The sequence below is a fragment of the Peromyscus maniculatus genome, chromosome 20, assembly GCF_049852395.1.
Source record: "Peromyscus maniculatus bairdii isolate BWxNUB_F1_BW_parent chromosome 20, HU_Pman_BW_mat_3.1, whole genome shotgun sequence".
Lineage (NCBI taxonomy): Eukaryota > Metazoa > Chordata > Mammalia > Rodentia > Cricetidae > Peromyscus > Peromyscus maniculatus.
This window is the reverse complement of record NC_134871.1, coordinates 11,297,645-11,316,685: the sequence shown is the minus strand read 5'-3', so window position 1 is coordinate 11,316,685 and position 19,041 is coordinate 11,297,645. Positions and strand designations below refer to the sequence as shown.

General features: G+C 40.2%; 1 protein-coding gene across 1 annotated transcript in view; it reads left to right on the top strand.

The window, feature by feature from the left end:
• Positions 1-16,908, top strand: part of Slc30a8 (solute carrier family 30 member 8) — a 40,189-nt gene extending 23,281 nt beyond the window's left edge. Inside the window, exons 4-8 of the mRNA XM_006982397.4 lie at positions 3,813-3,966; positions 8,189-8,339; positions 11,236-11,341; positions 13,178-13,312; positions 14,875-16,908. Of these exons, the coding sequence (XP_006982459.1) occupies positions 3,813-3,966; positions 8,189-8,339; positions 11,236-11,341; positions 13,178-13,312; positions 14,875-15,020 (692 nt within the window). The 3' untranslated portion in view covers positions 15,021-16,908. The remainder of the gene's footprint in view (positions 1-3,812; positions 3,967-8,188; positions 8,340-11,235; positions 11,342-13,177; positions 13,313-14,874) is intronic.
• Positions 16,909-19,041: the final 2,133 nt, after the last annotated feature.

Sequence of the window (19,041 nt, the reverse complement as noted above, 5' to 3'; positions counted from 1 at the left end):
AGCAGCAGAAAATGCACTGGGACAGCCATTCAGAGAATGCATGGCACAGCTGAATACATGTTCACTTAATCACCAGCAACAATAAAGTGGAAGAAAATGCTGATGATGAGAAAGAAGAGGAGGACATAAAATCCACTCTTTCGTCCTTTCTCAGAGCTGTTTCTTTTTCTGAGTGACTGCCTGCTCTTGCCCAGGATGCAGTCAGTCTCTGGAAAGTGTTTACTATGGATTCTTTTTACAGTATCCCCCTCACCCATCCACATACATCACAGATGGATGTCCCCTCTCTGCAGGAGGAGTTTATATATTAGCTGGAGGAGTTTCTGTTGAAATGTTTTGTGCCAGTCTTGGAAATACATAGTTACAGCTCTATGATTTCGCACTGGCTGTGAAGCCAAGGCAAAGGAGATCTAATGGCAATGCACGGGTAACCCTGACGGCCAACCTTCACAGTGAAAGATGTTGGTTGCCACAAACCACAGCTTGTTCACTGACAATGTGAACTATTGGTTTTTGAAGTTAGAATACTAGGAAACTCTGTCTTTATACGAAGCAGTTTATCAGTGCAGGTGTTCTGGATTGGTTTCCCTTCAACATCCAGAAAGATGAGAAATGAACAGCATCAGAAAGTTTGTGAGAATGAGTTTAGAGAACTCTTGTATCCGTCCCTGGACACTTGGAAGCCATGTGAGTTTGGTTGAGATCTCAGCCTTTGTCAGTACAAATTTTTATATGTATTCAACACCGTCTGGTATTATTAGAACAGTTATGTTTCTCTAGAGTGTTTTCTTTTTAAGAGAGAGAGAGTAGACTCAGAATTTTCCATCATTGTTTAGACCAGTGGTTCTTAACCTCTGTGGTTCTCTACTCCTTTGAGGGGCTTGAACAACCCTTTCACAGGGATCACATATCAGATATTTTGCACTGCAGATATTTACATCACAGTAGAAAAACTACAGTTATGTAGTACCATTGAAAAATAATTTTATGATCGGGGGCCACTACAACATGAGGAACTGTATTAAAGGGCCACATCATTAGGAATGTTGAGAATCACTGGCTTAGACTATGTCCCCTTGATGATGGAAATCTATGAGCCCTAGTATTCTAAAAGGCCAAGAATATTCAATAAAACTCTCTGCTATTAGGTAAAATATTTTGAAATACAGTGCATGATATAAACATTGAGAACTTTAAATGTAACTAGTATGGCATATTGACAATTTTTAATTGTATGTCTAGTTAAATGGCTGTACATGATTGGTGGCTACCATGTGAAGCACTACCTAGAGACGTAGGTGGGCCATGTGAATCTACAGCCCAGTCTGGCCAATCTGCTGGCCTTGCTTAGCTGGTTTCTTGGAAACCATGGTAGCACTTGCCCATGTTTCCTCACATGTTTCTTTTATAGCTAGTTGATTTTGGATCCCTACCTAATGTTTAGATCTGCCTGTTGATCCCTGAGCTTGGTATGAGGGCTTTATTCACCTAGCTCTTCTCTCACTAGACATTTTTAAACAAGGGCTTAGGATGGGACACGCTCAACTTGAATATCTTGATTTAGATCCCCCGGTGGATAGGAACCATACTACTCACCATCTGTGAATTCAGTCTCTGTTTCCAGCTAAGCAGAAATTTTTTTTAGCCTGATTCTCATTAAGTTCAGCAAAGGGAACTTTAAACAATCTAACTAATTAAATAGTAATTCTTGAGAGTTTGTTTAATGGTGTATGTTTCCCTGAACCACGTTTAACAGCAAGGTTCCCACTGGACAGCTCAGAGAGACATTTACTCTCTCAGAGGTCTAGAAAAACAAAAGTATGAGATAAAGGCATGAGTAGAGTTGTTTTCTTCTGAGGTCTGTCAGTGAAGACCAGTTCCATAACTCTCTCAGACCTGCTGATGGCTTGCTGCCAGTCTTTGCTGTTCCTTGGCTTAAATATCTCTGCTTTGATCTTCATATTGTCTTGTACTCTCTCTGTATACATGTCTATTTCCACACTTCCCCTTAGAATAAGTAAACCAGCCATATTTGATTATAGGAACATCCTATACCAAAATGATTGCATCTTAACTAGTCGGGTGCAAAGACCTCATTTCCAAATAAAGTGACAATATGAATTACCAACCAATGAATTACATTTTTTTTACATGCAAATCTTTGAGGGACATAATTCAAGCCACAATACATGCCAACTTGTATCCATATGCTATTTTAAAACTCTACCTTATAGATAAAGAAACTCTCATCTGTATAAATCCAGATAGACAGTCATAGGTATACCATGTGGGTCTGATACCTGAAGTCAAGTCCTAAATCTCTGAATTAATACTTCCCAGAGTGTGAAAATGTTCCGTGGATAGACCATCAGATGTTTTGAGTGTTGCACGGGCAATAATCACATATGCATTCTATTATGCATGAAACATACAGTAGCACATCAAACTTGTAATTTCATGGATAACTTTAGGAAGAATCTAAGCATAAAAAGTGAGTTGTGAGAAAAATGCAAAATGACTAAGATCAATAAGTGGCACATGAACGTGTCAAAATAGTGAAGATCGTACATAAATGGCTAAAGTCCAGGAAGTGATAGCCACACAGTGAGGAATAGTACATGATTCTGCCTTAATAGGACCTAATATGTAGGAATAAGGTGAAGGGAGTGTTGTAGAAGGGACTCCCAGCTGAGAGATTGCCCAGAGTAGATTGGTCTGTGGGCATGTCTGTGGAGGATATTCTTGATTGCTGTGGGAGGGCCCTGCCTAATGTGGGTGGCACCATTCCCTAAGCTGCTGGTTTTACTCTGTATAAGAAAGCTAGCCAAACATAAGCTATAAAGTAGCATTCCTCCCTTCTTCCTAGTTCAAGTTCTTGCTGGAGTTCTGGACTTGACTTCCCTCAGTGATGGACTGTGGCCTGGAAGTTAAGCCAAATAGACCCATGCCTCCCATAAGTTGGTGTTTGTCATAGCAACACAATGAGACCAGGGCAGAGAGCAGAGACTAGCATAATAGAATTTGCCTGACCAGTGGCTCACAGGGTATTTCTAGACCCTTGTGGGTTTTTAAAATCTATCTACGAGGCTGAGTGAGAGGACAGGGAAAGGTATTAAGGAAGGTTCATGTGAGCTAAAGTACTTTCTTTCTTAAACAAGCACATTGAGATCGCTCTTATCTTCAAATATTAATGCAAATGTTTCCATTTTGATGCTTCTTTTCCTTGCAGTTGCTCTTAAAAAGCAGTTGGAGTGCAGAGAACCCCTTGAGTTCGCCCCTGTGTTTACAATATGTCCGGTTGGCAAATGAAACCCATTTTCGTAAAGTACACTCTGAAGCCTTCCGTTTTTACTAGCTTGTTCCTCTAAAGGTGCCAGTGCTGGCAAGTTGTAAATGTTTTATGGTGAAATGAAGAGTTTCTAAACACATTTTACTCGTCATATCTCATTATTTCATGCTCTAATAAGTTTCCATCATTTTAGCACCTGTGTAAATTAAAATCCCCAAGGAGAACAGGGAGGGCAGGCAGCAATTAATATGTTCTAAAAATTTGCTGAAAATGACTCAGTAACAGGGAGCATAATGAATTCTGATGTTCGTGTTTTATGGATACCGTGCTAAAGTGCCTCATCTCAGCTCTCAAATCCATTCATACTTCTGCTTCATGAGTCCCTGAAAAAAAAAAAAACAAAAAAACAACAGTTTGAGGTCATGTTCATAGGCAGGAGGATCAAAGAGTCTCTGACTCTTTTGTGGGGAGTTGGGGATGTGAGTGTGATATTCATGTTACTTTCTGTGAATTTGACTCCCAGAGATCCTTGGTGCCCTGCTGTCTGTCCTTTGCATCTGGGTGGTGACTGGTGTGCTGGTGTACCTTGCCTGTGAGCGCCTGGTGTATCCTGATTACCAGATCCAAGCAAGCATCATGATCATTGTTTCAGGCTGTGCAGTGGCAGCCAACATTGTGTAAGTCATCCCATGCTAAGTGTCTATTTGGCTTATCTTCAGTCCTATCTAGAGAAATATTTTTAAAATGAAAAAAAAAAATCTCCTGTGTCTGTGAAGATGCCAAAGTTCTGACATGGTATTTGAGTGCCAGTAAGATTGAAAATAGTGTCGATCACTATAGATTAAGGAGTTTTAAAACAATGATTTCCACTAGCTACCATATTTGAAAGCTTCCAACATGCCAGAGGGTGGGAAAGGATCTTGTGATGTATATATCAAATTGAATTTTGTGGTCTTTCAACCCCACCAAATATGAAAGGGAAGCTCAGTTATTTTAACTAGGTAGTGAGGATTTAGGATTTGAATCTAGATCCATGTATTTGGAATAGAGTTTCCATCCTCTCTACTTTCTTATGTTGTTAATGACCCATGCGATGTGGCTTCCAAATGGTTAAACTTTCATTAGGTAAGTAGATTATGAATTCTCAGACTGATGAATTGACAGAGACCTCAGAAATTATCGACTGTAGTGTGGATTCTGTGTTTAAGGTCTCTCTTGCTGTATATTCATAAAGTGGCCATCACCTTTGTATATTTCAACCAAATCAAAAATGGGGGTTTTCCTTCCATCAAACTCTATTTTAGCCTTACAACATGCTACTACATAAAAAGTTGTTAGGGAAAAAGAAATCCCTCCACAAATGCCTTCAGAAAGAATTCAGTCTCCCAAACCTACATCAGACTTCTCATCTCCAAAACTCTAAGATAATGAATTCATGTTGTTTTAAGCTCCTAAAGCATTTTGGTAATTTAGTAATTCAGTAAAATGAAAATATTATACAGATTGAGCATTCCTGATCCAAAAATCTAAAATGTCCTGAAACCTGAAACTTTGGAATATGTTTCAAGTTCAAGATTCTGAACGTTGGAGCATTTTGAATAGTCAAATCAAGGATATTTAACAGGTAAATTTTATGTGAAAATTCACACACACACACACACACACACACACACACACACACACACACACACACACACACACAACTTCAAAGTTTTAAACACCTCTAGCACCAAGTTTTCCAAGACAGACTGATACATTTCACAAGGGAGAGTTGACATCAAAGACTTGACAGTGCTTGAAGAAATAGAAAGGACACAGCATTTTTTTAAGCGAAGGCATGATGGGATCTTTGCAATTGGTAGGTACACTAACTTGTATGGTTTGAAAATGTTCCCTCAGGCTATTATATGAGTCATATTTAGACATCTCCATTTTTACTTCATAGTTTATATGCACAATATCTGAACTGAAAGTTAAAGATGGTATTTAATGATCTTCTGACATTGCCTAGATCCTATCTTCTAGGAGTTAACTTGAAACTAGCTTCACTTTCGAAGAAAGAATGCAGACAGATGAATGTGAGTCTGTCTTCTCTAGGAGATAAACACTCAGAACATGTGTCCTGCTCACTGGGGGTAAATAGTACCCTCTTCACATAAGGAGAACAGTATGTCCGGGAGGCAGTAGAGAGAACAAAAGTATTATTCCAAAGAGTCACACTTCATGTAGGTATGCAAAGATGGCAGATCAACCCAGCCAACTACTACATTAAATCTGGGCCCTTAAGGGTAGATCTTGATCTTTACTATAGATACCATCCAGATTTTCTTTTTACTGTAGCTGCTTTTCAGCATTGCCCTGACCATTGCAAGTACTTTTCATACTTAGAACGACAGCCTGCTTGGTTGCCCGGCCTTCCCTAAGAAAGTGAGCAGGTGGTGATTTATGGATAAAGGGACAGAATGACTAGAACGTTTCCTCCAGGAACTGAGTATGTAAGTTTCAAGGGCTGCTAGATGTTGTATTGTTGAAATATGCAGAGATATCAGAATTGAAATTTGGGAGTAAATCTGCTCTTTGGGAACCCCAAACCAGGACAGAAAGTTCCAAGAACAACTGTGAAGAGTCTTTGATAAAGTTGTAGACAGAGCCCTAAAGGAAATGTTTTTCTGCATAATTTGTGAATTCAGCCCAGTTGCTGTGTGTATCTAAACCAAATTCCTCTTCTGGTACAACTATAGTGGCTATTTTTAGTAGACATGAGCATAAATGTGTGTGTGTGTGTGTGTGTGTGTGTGTGTGTGTGTGTGTGTGTGTGATCCCTGCTATCTGTGCCATACATGTATGCTAGGGAGATATCATGCCCAGTTTGTGGTACAAACAACAGTGCCTAAATATGTGTTCCCCATCATCTTAAAATAAAACAAGTAAAAGAATGAATGACAATGTGATGAACATAAATAACAGATCTAGAAGATCCATAGACTGCCAGCCTATCAGGCCATCTGGGGCGTGTGGAATGGTAACTCATAGTTGACAGTGAATTTTTATCCAAATACTGACAATCTGAAAACTGCATTATGGAATGATCAAATCTTGATGGATATCTGTGATTCTGCTTTTGGTGATGGCCTGAGATTTAACAGATACTTTGCCCATACGTGATGTCTTTTTCAGTTTGCTTGAAAGAGTCAGGCTAAATTTTGCAATATGTTGCAATATGTGTGTGTACATATACAAGTTCTTTATACTAGATCAGATGATTTCAGTCACTGTATGAATAAGTATATATGCAGACCTAGTATTCTCTTTATTGGCCATTAGAAAATTATTCAGATTTCAAATAATCACTCAAATAAACCAAATTAAACACAATTAAAAAATTAAAGATTCTAACATTGGGAGCAGGATAGATAGCTCAGTCAGTAATGTACTTGCATCACAAGCATGGGTTCCTGAATTTGACCCCTAGAAGCCACAAGAAAATGTTTGGCATAGTGGTTTGTAATCTCAATGCTGGAGAAACAAAGGCAGGGGTCCTTTGGTCAGCTTGCCTAGCCAAATCCTTGAGTCTCACAATAATGAGACCTTGTCTCAAGAACAGGGTGGATAGCTCCTGAACCAAGGTGGTTCTCTGGTATCCACAAGTACATGCACACATGAGCAGGCACACACACAAGCACTGGCATACACATGAGCACATAAATATATAGACACGTAGACTGATAAATTCCCTCTGAAAGCCATAGACTGTATAACAAAACACCAGTATCAGACATGAGAAACCTCCTTTTGAGTGCTGGTCAAGGGAGATCAAGAGATTCCTCAAAAATATAAGCTATTGCTATCCTTGCTTGCCTCCCAGAACTTGAAGATATTATTGCTGAAGACATCATGTGCTTTGTATACAGGAGGAACTGAGCTAGTATTGACCTGGAAGCCTCCTCGCGGTGGACTAACTCTCATAGAATTTGAAGGTTCTATACAAGCTGCCAAGGGAGATAACACCAATAGTCTGAGCCAGCTATAAAGCCTTAGGAACCATAATGATAAGCCCAGCAAGGTATACTCAGGGTTGCAATAGTGGCATTTACATGTTGGGGGCAACCAACAGCCATCTAATTGGACCAATGTTTGGTTTTCATGAGAGCAGTAATGCTTTTCAATTTTAGTGTGGAACAGTGTAGCATTATGTTGGTGAATTCTCCAGGAAAACAGAGGTGAATATTTGAAATATTTCCTTTTGGGAGTTTGTAGAAGTAACTGTCTTATTAAATAAGAAACACAAAGCCAATGTAAAGATAAAAGCCCAAGAGGTCAGAGCTAAGAGCCTTACCCTTCCTGCTTCAGCGATCTTCTTCAGCCGAGAGACCTAATTCCTGTGTGTTTGTCTTTATATAGACTTTCTGTTCTGCCTTCTCATTGGTTGTAAACCCAACCACATGACTGCCTTGTCGTCACTGTCTGTCTGTACAGACCTCCAGGTCTTCTATGGTTGGTATTGAGATTAAAGGTGTGTGTCTCTAATGCTGGCTGTATCCTTGACCACACAGAGATCTACCTAGCTCTGCCTACCAAGTGCTGGGATTAAAGGCGTGCACCACGAATGCCCAGCTCCGCTATGGCTTACTATTAGCTCTGACCCCCAGGCAACTTTATTTATTAACATACAAATAAAATCACATTTCAGTACAAATAAAATATCACCATAGGAGTTTTTAAAAGTTCTAAGATATACTTACAATCAAATATAAGTCCAACATGGTACACCATAAGGCACTGATACTTTAATTACCTGATAGTTTAGATAATAAATGCTACTGGTGACTCATCCATTCTGCTGTGTAGGCTTTTAAAGGCTTATTGTATGTGTGTCAGGAACATTGTTATCTCTTTCAGACTAACTGCAATCCTGCACCAACGGCACCTTGGCCACAACCACAAGGATGTACAAGCTAATGCCAGTGTCAGAGCAGCTTTTGTGCACGCTCTTGGGGATGTATTTCAGAGCATCAGTGTGCTAATTAGTGCTCTCGTTATCTACTTTAAGGTATGTTTAGTAATCATAGTAATTCTATGGATGAGGTAGCATCAAAATTAAGACTCAAACACCACCAATATTAGCAGCTTGTGTTTACCTGCACAAATCACTTTACAAAGTTAAAACTAACAAATACTGAATCCTTAGTATACCTCAGATTCTAAAGAGCTGTCTTTATCTGTTGGGCTTTGAGTCTTTCAAGAAAGTTCCTTTTGACATGGTGTTACGATATAAATCAATGGAACCATGAACAACTCGGGGTATTTAGATGTAAGCAATGGATGAGATCTCTGGTTTATTTAAATTATACTAATTGGCTGAAAGTATGGAATGAACTCAGAGACAAAAATCAAGGTAGAAATAAGGGCACAGTTTGGAATCAATGGGTATCATGCTGAAATAAATGTGTCTCATCAAATATTTCTCCTGTTCTTGTCACTGCCGAGAGTCATATTTCTTAAAGATCTATTTATGTTTATTTTATAAATTAGTCCAATAATGTGTCTCTGAGTGAGTATGTACACATGAGTGCCAGTACCCACAGTGATCAGAGGATTTGGATTTTCTGGAGCCTGATGTGAGTGCTGGGAAGTGACCTCAGGTTCTCTGCAAGAGCAGCACTCCCTCCTAACCCGCTAGCCATCTCTCCAGCATTCTGAGAATCACATTTTATGGGAGGGTGTCTGGTTTACTGAGTTTGGGACTTGTGCCTACTGCGTGGCTGGGAAAGGATAGAACACCTGATTCATGGACCTATTTGCATTGTTCTCAGTGTGGGAGGAGCTTCTTTTTCCCCAAAGCAAAGCTCTGGGTCAAAATGAGAAAGGAGAAAGGTCTCCTATCCTAAACATGTAAATACTTACCAACAGAGACGTGTGTTTGGGACAGAGAGCGTGGGGCCCAAAACAGCATTCAGCTCTGCCTTTTTCCATCATGCTATCATGATTTTTCATTTTGGAGAGAATAGTGGTTTTTTTTCCTAAAATGTTCAAATACATAAGTGGAAGTAAAAGAATTCTGAACTCAGATAGAGAAAATACACCTTGAAAACTTCAAGTCAGTAAATAAATAAAAACTTTTAAAGTAAAATAAAAGCTTCAAGTCAAAGGCAAAGACAGTTTAAAATCATGAAGATTAACAGTTTGAGTTTGCCAGAAGGGATGGAGAATACCAAGGAAACAAAGCCTTCTAAACCCAATGGGACCCGTGTACACATGAACTCAGACTGTGGCAGCATGCACACATCCTGCTCAGATCTAGGCCTGGTGTGGTCCCAGTGCTCAGAAGGGGACAGGACACAAGCCCCATCCCCAACCCAGAAGCTATTTCCAATTGGTAAGCAACTCATACATGAAAAGTTAGTTTCTCCAATGGAGTTTCACCATTCTGAAGGGCAGGCCCCATGCCCAGGAGTAGATGCCACAACAAAATGAAATCAGTGGCGTTGTTGGAGATTCTTTGTCTCATAATGCTTTGTCAGGGCACTTTTTAAAAAAATCTTACAGATCATTTGTATATATATTATGACTTCTGTTTTTGTGTTTTATGGGATTTGTGTGTGTGTGTGTGTGTTTGTGTGTGTGTGTGTGTGTGTGTATGTGTGTGTCTGCATCTATTTATGTTTCTTGAGCTTTTTCTTGGCTCTTTTTCTTCTGTTTGTCTTGGCCTATTCTGTTTGTTTTATTTTATCTTTTATTATTGTTGTTTTTATCAATTATTATTGTCATTATTATTATTTTAGGTACCTATGTGTATCCTAATGAGAGGGAGAAAGAAAGGGTGTGGATTTGGGTAGGTGAGGAAGTGGGAAGGATCTGAGAGGAGTTGGGGGACAGGAACCAATAATCGGAATAGATTGTATTAAACAATCTATTTCAACTAATAAAAAAACAAATTTGCAATGCATTCTTTTTTTTTTTTTTTTTTTTTTTTTTTTTTTTTTTTTTTTTTTTTTTTTTTTTTTTTTTTTTTTTTTTTTGGTTTTTCGAGACAGGGTTTCTCTGCGTAGCTTTGCGCCTTTCCTGGAGCTCACTTGGTAGCCCAGGCTGGCCTCGAACTCACAGAGATCCGCCTGGCTCTGCCTCCCGAGTGCTGGGATTAAAGGCGTGCGCCACCACCGCCCGGCTTGCAATGCATTCTTAACAGACCACTAGTTTTCAGCAATCCCAAACCTTAGAATGTCATCAGATAGCACCTGAAACCTATAGTGGGATCTTCCCAGCTTTGCTCTAACTGCCTGTCCATGGCCTCCACCATGTAGTTGGTAAATACTTTGATTATGGCTTTCTTTGTTGTGTAACTAATAAAATCCCATGTAACAACTTCAAAAAAAATTAACTCGAGTCCCCACACAAGGGTTAGGTTGATGCTACATTTCCCAAGGGAAGTGGAGCTCAGACCTTTCTGTGTCCGTGAGCTTCACTACAGCACTGCAATCAGAATAGCACATATTTCACTCCAGTATCAAGGATATCAATTCATGGAGGGAGGGAAAGAGAAAGAGAGGAAGATTTTATATATATGGGGGAGGGCTCAAGAATCAAGACTCATGCTTAACTCATGGTTAAGGTTGAATAGCATTGGCTAGTGTGACCACCTTTTCACATATTTCATGACTACAGTGTTCTCACATTAATTTGAGAAACTTTAAATCAGGGTCTTTTAAGAGAACACTTAAATTTAATTCTTAAGTTATTGTGAGCACATTTTTAGAAGCCTCCATTCATTAGTCACTAGAAATTTAAAGCTCCTTCTGTGACAGAGTCCCCAGGAACAGCATTCTGCCTTTGAGGAAGGTAAATGGGTAGTAGGAAAAGAAGGACTCAGAGAGGTTCACTTAATTTATTAGCTGGGTTTCTTGACAGAAAGTCTGAACTCAGTTAACCGAAGCTGCCGTGTTTTCCAGCCAGACTACAAAATTGCTGATCCGGTGTGCACATTTATCTTTTCCATCCTGGTTTTGGTCAGTACCATCATGATCTTAAAAGACTTCTCCATCTTACTCATGGAAGGTAGGGATGCTTTCACCATTTTTCCTAAGACTGATGTTCCCTTTCCCCTTTGATCATAAAGGGATGACTGCAAGCATGTTCTCTGTTGATTTGTATTATAGGGCAAAATTAGGGTGATAAGGATTTTTAATATCTGATTTTTTTTCTTATATGAAACAAATAGAAACAGCATACGTATGTGTTAAATTCTGTCTTGCAATGTAAAGATACCAAGGATAATACTAAATACAACATTAGAGGAAAATATTGAAAAAATTATAAATATGTCCCCAAGTATACTGGCAAAATATCTAAGAAATACAAGTGGAGTCTTTCTCTTAGCATTATAGTTGAACACTTTGGTCTCATGTACCTCGAAGTACAGGGACACTGTGATGACATTTATTTGTTCAGTAAGTGCTTGGTGAACCCTGTGCGATCATGTCCTTAAAATTCGACTTACAAAGCTGAGCAAAGCAGTGATTGGCCCTCTCCTAATCGGGGAGGAGCTAAAATCGGGGAGGAGCTACACATGAGTGAAAGGAGAATTGTCTAAACCATGAGAAAGAATAGAACAGCTTGTGTTACAACAGAAGAGGCATGGGACTTTAACATGGCTGAGGAAGAGAGGCCAGTAGGAAGCTGGGGAAATGATTTTTCAAGCTTGTTCTTAGCCCAAAGCAGATTTTTGCTAATTAACCTCATCGCACATAACCAGTGTGACCCATACATTCTTCTGCTTTACCTGGCTCCATGAGTCTTCCAGTTAATCAAAAATAGATGACAGTAGTCACTCTCATGGTCAAGAAAGTAGCTCATGACTAAAGCTTGCTGGGCACATTTCCTTCCTCTATTCTGTATTTTGGTGATTTTCTTTACATCTGGCATAACACAGTTGGGGTACGGCTGTTTTCTGAGCTTCCCAGACTGCATCTCTGTCATTAGGGGTGACATGCCGAGACTAGTTCAGTCCCAAAGAACAGGTAATTAGCCAGGCATTGCGGCAGATGCCTGAAGGCCCAGCAGTTGGGAGATACAGGCAGGAGAACTGTTACAAGTTCAAGACTAGCCTGGACTATATAATACATTCAGGCCATCTAGGATTACATAGTGAGAACCTGTCAAAAATAAATTTGAAAAAAATAAAAACCAAACTGATTGGCTGGTGGTCTTCCCATCTTCCCATGTGTTCTACATGATTCATTTAGAAAGAAGAGTGACGGTCAAGTTATGACGGTCAATTTATGATAGTCTGTGACCCAGATGTTGAATGCTGACTTGGGCAGCCGAAACAATGGGGAATTTGCAAACCAAGTGATAAGCTATCATTGTAATGTTAGCATTTCCTTTTAGCACAGTTCCTGGGGTGACTTATTGGACAACCGACATTGCATAGCATTATAATTTACAAAGAACAGGCTTGTTCCATGAAGTCCCCACATCATTCATGATGCATGCATTGCTCTTACTGGCCATATTTTACTATGCATATGATCAGGGAAGCATCACAATTTGAGGAAATTCACAATAATTGTAGTTAGAATGTAAATCCAAGATTTATAATACCAAACCCCATGTTGTTTCATTATGTTTTGTAGAGACTGTGCAAAGATAAAAGCACTGTTAGGATGATTACTATTGCTAGATGTTGCCTAGTAAATTCTGTATTTTCTCTGTGGACTTGAGATTTGTAACAAACCCTTTGACAGAGTCTGATTTTTAAACATTTGAGGAAAAAAAAATCAAAGAAGGGACTCGATGCAAGTTGGTGTTCTGCTGAACTGTGCAGCTGACTTAGCCTTCACAAGCAAGCGCATTCAGATAAGTAACAAGAGGGTCATACTCTTCCTTTGACAGGTGTTCCAAAGGGCCTGAGTTACAACAGCGTGAAAGAGCTCATCCTCGCAGTTGATGGTGTGATGTCTGTGCACAATCTGCACATCTGGTCGCTTACAGTGAACCAAGTGATTCTCTCTGTTCATGTTGCTACAGGTCAGTGAGTTTTGTAAACACCCCGGGCAAGATTCACTCCATACCCTGAGACCTCAGTCATTTCTCTTCCTTTTAGAGCTGCCCTTACTATCTATTGTCTGTCAAAACAACTGTAAAAATGTGTTGCTCTACCCAGCGTCTCTGAAAACCAACCCACTTATCAATGTTGTCATAGCAACAATGATCCCAATGGCATCCTCTGGGCTGATTGCATAGGGTAGAGAGACAGTACAAACGGCTAAAATATCTCCCCAACTTCAAGCCCTTGGCCTCAGAAAAAAAAATGACTCCACCTGTTTGTCTGGGCGCCATCTCAGTCTAAATAATAGGAATGAATTCGACAACAAAAATAAAATCTCAATGGAGTATCTTCTGTGTAAAAGATGGTTTTCTGACCCTGAACACAAAAGAAGGGAAATAGAAGCTCAGCTTTGAAATTCCCACAGGCTAATCGATGTGTTGAAAGATGGTCAGCCACCCATTGTCCATGCAACAACTTCATAGAATAGACTCAAGCCTGCTTTTTTCAAGTGGAAGGGGATTAAGTCCACGATAAGTTTTCAGACTGGGGGAAATGGGAGGTAGGAGGTTTTTCATTCTCTTAGGAGAAAGCTCAGGCCAGGGGTACTATGTTAGGCTGTTAAAAGATGACTGAAGAAGTTACTTAGAGGCAAGGGACGGGGATATCAGTGACAGTCTTTTGAAGGCTGTGCTTTGTCAGATGTCCCCATCCTCTCCAAGGGGCTCAGATATGACTTCAGGAAACTTACAGCATCCTCCCTACCAATCTCTCACCCCAAGGGGAAGAATATAGCAAACAATCAGGTTACCCGGGCGGGGGGGGGGGAGCGACTTTGCAGCCTTCTGATATTATTTAAGGCAGGAAAAAGGAGGGCAGTGAAGGTGGATGCTCTAGGGAAGGTCTGGGGGAGCTCTAAATATTTCCTTGTTCCTGCCACTTGTCTTGATATAAATTCTAATTAAATCCGAGGGCCACAAAAGGGGGATTTGTGGGGGCTGGTGAGCAGCGCCCAGTAAGACACAATAGCTCAGTCTGGTCCTGCTTCTTTCCAAGCCTTGTCGCTCCTTCCATATGAAGCTTTTATGAATGCCATACTGCAGAGGTAATTGAGTAGGATGAGTACGCAGAGTGAGGGGCACTTTACTGCACTCACGTTCCCCTGCCTTGTCTGTGTGAACAGAGCTAAGTGCTAGAGCCAAATGCTTCTTTAGCATTTAGCACCCATCAGGCACCGAACCCTTGCAGCTGAAATCAATCAGTTCCTGCATCTTTCTCTCTCCCTCGTGTGTGTGTGTGTGTGTGTGTGTGTGTGTGTGTGTGTGTGTGTGTGAGAGAGAGAGAGAGAGGGGGGGGGAGAGAGAGAAGAGAAAGAGAGAGAGAGAGAAGAGAAAGAGAGAGAGAGAAGAGAAAGAGAGAGAGAGAGAGAAGAGAGAGAGAGAGAGAGAGAGAGAGAGAGAGAGAGAGAGAGAGAGAGAGAGAGAGAGAGAGAGAGAAAGAATGTATTATCTGCATTAATATTCCTGTGTTTCTTCATCAACAGCTGCTAGCCAGGACAGCCAGTCAGTCCGGACAGGGATTGCTCGAGCCCTCAGCACTAGCTTTGATCTGCACTCCCTCACCATCCAAATAGAATCTGCATCAGACCAGGATCCCAGCTGCCTTTTCTGTGAAGACCCACAGGACTAGCTCGGCCACACCACCAGCTTCCTGTGTCTCACAGGCCATGAGAAACTGCTGCAAAGTTTCAGTAACAGGCAGTGAGGCAACCAGTGGAATAGATATGAGCAAATCATGGCAATGTAGCATGCATGTTCTTCCTTTTTATTTATCCACACCCACCATGAATGAAGATGCACAAGATTCATCAGTTTCTTGGATTAGATCATAATCAGTAGTTGTTTCCAATCATAGGAATATATACAGAGATTAATCCTAACTGGGAGATGAAATAGCAGATGTTTGCAACCACAGGTAATAAATGGTTCACTTCCCTACAATAATGGGTATACCTGAATTCAGGAATGCCTTTCCAGGGATCTTCAGCATGAGACACAAATATTTGGTCAGAATCTTGAGGCATTAGAACTCGACTCTTCCACTATCTCCAAACAGGCATTCATTATTTATGAAATGGTGTAATTCCCTCTTTTAACCTTGCATGTAAATTACGATGCTGTATGTGTAAGCTACTGAATTATATTTTACACTACTGCAGTGCTCTATGTGTAAGCTACTGAATTCTATTTTAGTTCTCTCTGCAAACGGTATGGGAGAAGGAAAAAGCTCTGAAATTGCTAGCTTTTGAATGTTTTCATAAATTGTAATTTAATAATGCAAGAAAATGAGGAGGCACGGAACAGGATGCTTCTTATTCAGGTTACAGGGAAAGGACTTAAGTCAAAGAATTAAGATAAATGTCCAGTTTTGCGCAATATTTATAAATCACTGTTGTTCAATCTGTACTGCATTTTCTAACAGTATAACTTTTAGAATTTCAACTTAATACTATTAATATAGATAAAACCAAAAATCAAAGAGGATAGGTAATTTTAAAATGTTATTTTTTCACTCGTTCAAAAGATATTTTTTGATACCAGACTTAGGATGAGGACTGGGGAATAGCTTTCTTTTTTACTTCTGTAATTGAATTACACCAGGTAACTGAAAAGGAAAGTTTATGCGGCCTATGGCTCTGGAGGCTGGGAAGCCTCTTCATGAGCAGTGGCTTTGGGGGATGGTAATAGACATTTATAGAGTCCCTGGGCAGGGCAGAACATCACAGGATGTGAGGACCGAACATCCTGGCTTACTTCTTGCCCCTCTTTGTACAAAGCCACAGTCCCACTTAATTAGTGCCCCATCTTTGTATTCTCATTGGACATCACCTCCCCAAGGTTCCACCACCCCAAACCACAGTCAGGGTAGGCTTCTGCCTCATGAGTCCACCAGGAGCATTAGCTTTCAGTGTTAGTTTTAGTGGGGTTGTTCAAACTGTCATCAGTGAATGAAGCTGACGTAACACTTGCCCATACAGCGTTCTTTTTTTTCCTTTTGTGGTGGAGACAGACTGTGTGTAGATGAAGACAACTGAGAAACGCTAGAAGAACTAGCCAGTGACACAAAGAGAGGCTGTGAGATTGAGGCAGGTCAATGAAAAATTGCTCAGAGAAACCAGCATCTCAGCTGAGATGGGAACAACAACAACAACAAATACGTGCTAGTTAGGTGGGATGTAGGAGGAGCCAGGTTCTAGAAGAATCAAATCAGTGAGTAAGCACCCTGAAGAACTTGAGGGAGGCCCTTGTTGCCCATGGTGCACTATACAGGTGAATTAAAGACTGTGAAATGAAGGAAGCCGGAGAGAGAAAGAAGCCAAGTCAGAATGCAAGATCTGCCCTCCCCTTATGCCTACCTATGCTTTCACTTTGAACGTATTTTCCTGTGTACTCTTGTTCTCTCCATCCACCCCCTCTCTCTTACTTTGACAAAATAATCTGTTCCAACAGTTGGTCATTACTGCATATGTGTGCACCAATTATTAGTTTGTATTATTCATAAGAATATGATGAATAAAATGTGGGGTTTGAAAAGTAAAGCTCTGACAGTGGTTCCTTGATGTATCCTATCCATGCTCTGCTGTTCAGACAGCACTGAGCTGGACTCTGAATAAAAATCTGGCGAAGAGAAGAGAAAAGAGCAGATTGAAAAGGTTGTGATTTGATGAAAGATGGATCTGGGTCGTGCGGTGAACAACAGAGCTGTGCAGGAGAGGAGCTGCAGAGGTGTGGGTGGAGGGAGAGACGGCCGTGGGGTGGAGGGCATGTGTGAGTTAGAAAACATGGCTTCCGTCTCTCTCTGCTTTCTTCCACATCTCTAACCTGGAACTCGTCCTGTTTCTCTGAACTTCAGATTCCTCATTGGAAAGTGAAGTTTCTATGGTTATGAAGATATTCACATCTGAGCTTCATGGACTAATGAATGTTAAGAACAGGGTCCTTCCTGTGGGCAGCAGTCTACCTCACTGTCTCTGACTCTCGGCACTGTAATAAATACTAAAAACGAGATTTTCTGCCAACTACTATAAAGTTTTTTTTTTATCTCCCCGCCTTGTAAGACTTTTATGCAAATGTTTTAATCCCCTCCCCCAAATCTGGCAAAATCTTTGTATGTACAAAGGCCCTGCTACTCTATCTGATTAAAATGGTCGATCCCTCTACCCTCCATTTCTTTTGGGCTAAGTTTCTAAGGGGGAAGACTGTGAGATCAGATGCCAGCCAATGAGGAAAAAGCACAGCTGCCACCTGCATTAGGATTAAAAATTGAATTCACCATGTGCTTCCTCCCCTGCTTTAGTGAGCAGGGTACCCTCTTGATCAACAGTAAAGTTTTGCGTTGTTGAGAGACTTTGATTGGGATGGTGGTCTCTTTCTTGGCAAACTCAAACACATTTCTAACAGTACTGTTCTTACTTGTGGCTGAGTCATTCTTTGTTGTGAGGAATGTTGTCCTGTGCTTGGTAGTGTGTTTAGTACCATCCCCAGGACCTAGTTGCATTTGTTAATTGTGGATGTAGCGCGCGCGCGCACACACACACACACACACACACACACACACACACACACACACACACAGAGAGAGAGAGAGAGAGAGAGAGAGAGAGAGAGAGAGAGAGAGAGAGAGAGAGAGAGAGAGAGAGAGAGATCCAAAGTTATGGTATATCAAAGCCAGAGAAACTTGGGCTCATATCTTCCTCTCTATTCCCCTTGGTGCATAAACTAGGTAGAGTATGTCTCTGAGAACTAGCCCCAGGCATGGATCACTCCCTTTCTTTCAACTCTGGTGAGCACAGAGTTGAGTAGGTAAGAACAGGTTCTCTGCAAATGTGCCCATTCATCTTTCTCTCTCATTCCATTATTTGCATAGGGAGATTGAATAAGCTCATCTCGAGACTTGTTTAAATGACAGAAAAATGGATGGCTTATTTCATATTCTAGCACTCAAAACATTTCTTCAAGTTATAGGATACTGACTCAAATATTAATTAATCAAGTGGCATTTTGATTTGTATTCTGTTATTTATAGGTCTTCTCCCATGACCTCCTCAGGAAGGACAATTGGCTAGAAAGGTCTATATTATTCCAAGTTCTTGATTGTATAATATCATATAATTCTAAACACTGGAGCTTACTCTAATAAGGAGAGGACACATGCTCCATTTGAATATGTTAATTTATGGAGGTGTAAATGTACAGGAAGTTATTAGAAAATTGGTCACAGTCCTTAAAATAGATCATTTTTTCTAGTCTGAATTTGGACATGTGTATAAATATACAAAATATTTTTCTAATTATTATTCCTTTTTCTTGACAGTAAATCCTTCTAGTTTTAAATTCTAACCTATTTATTAACAGGCTATTAATTCATGAAAATTTCAAAGAGATGCTACTCAAAAAAGAGTATTTTTGTCTACCAGAGTGTTTATATCTTGGGATCCACCATTGAATGTGTTTGTAACCTAGAGATTTCCAAGAAGAGCATACAAAAACTTGAAAGTTGATTCTCCAAGTTGTCAAAATGATAATTAACCTAAAAGGAGAAATCAAGCTGCATTGACTTCATTGACTCCACATGTCTGCTCTGAACACTTGCTTTGCAACAGGCATTGTGCTTGACAATCGGGTTATAAAGAAGAATTAGTCATAGTATA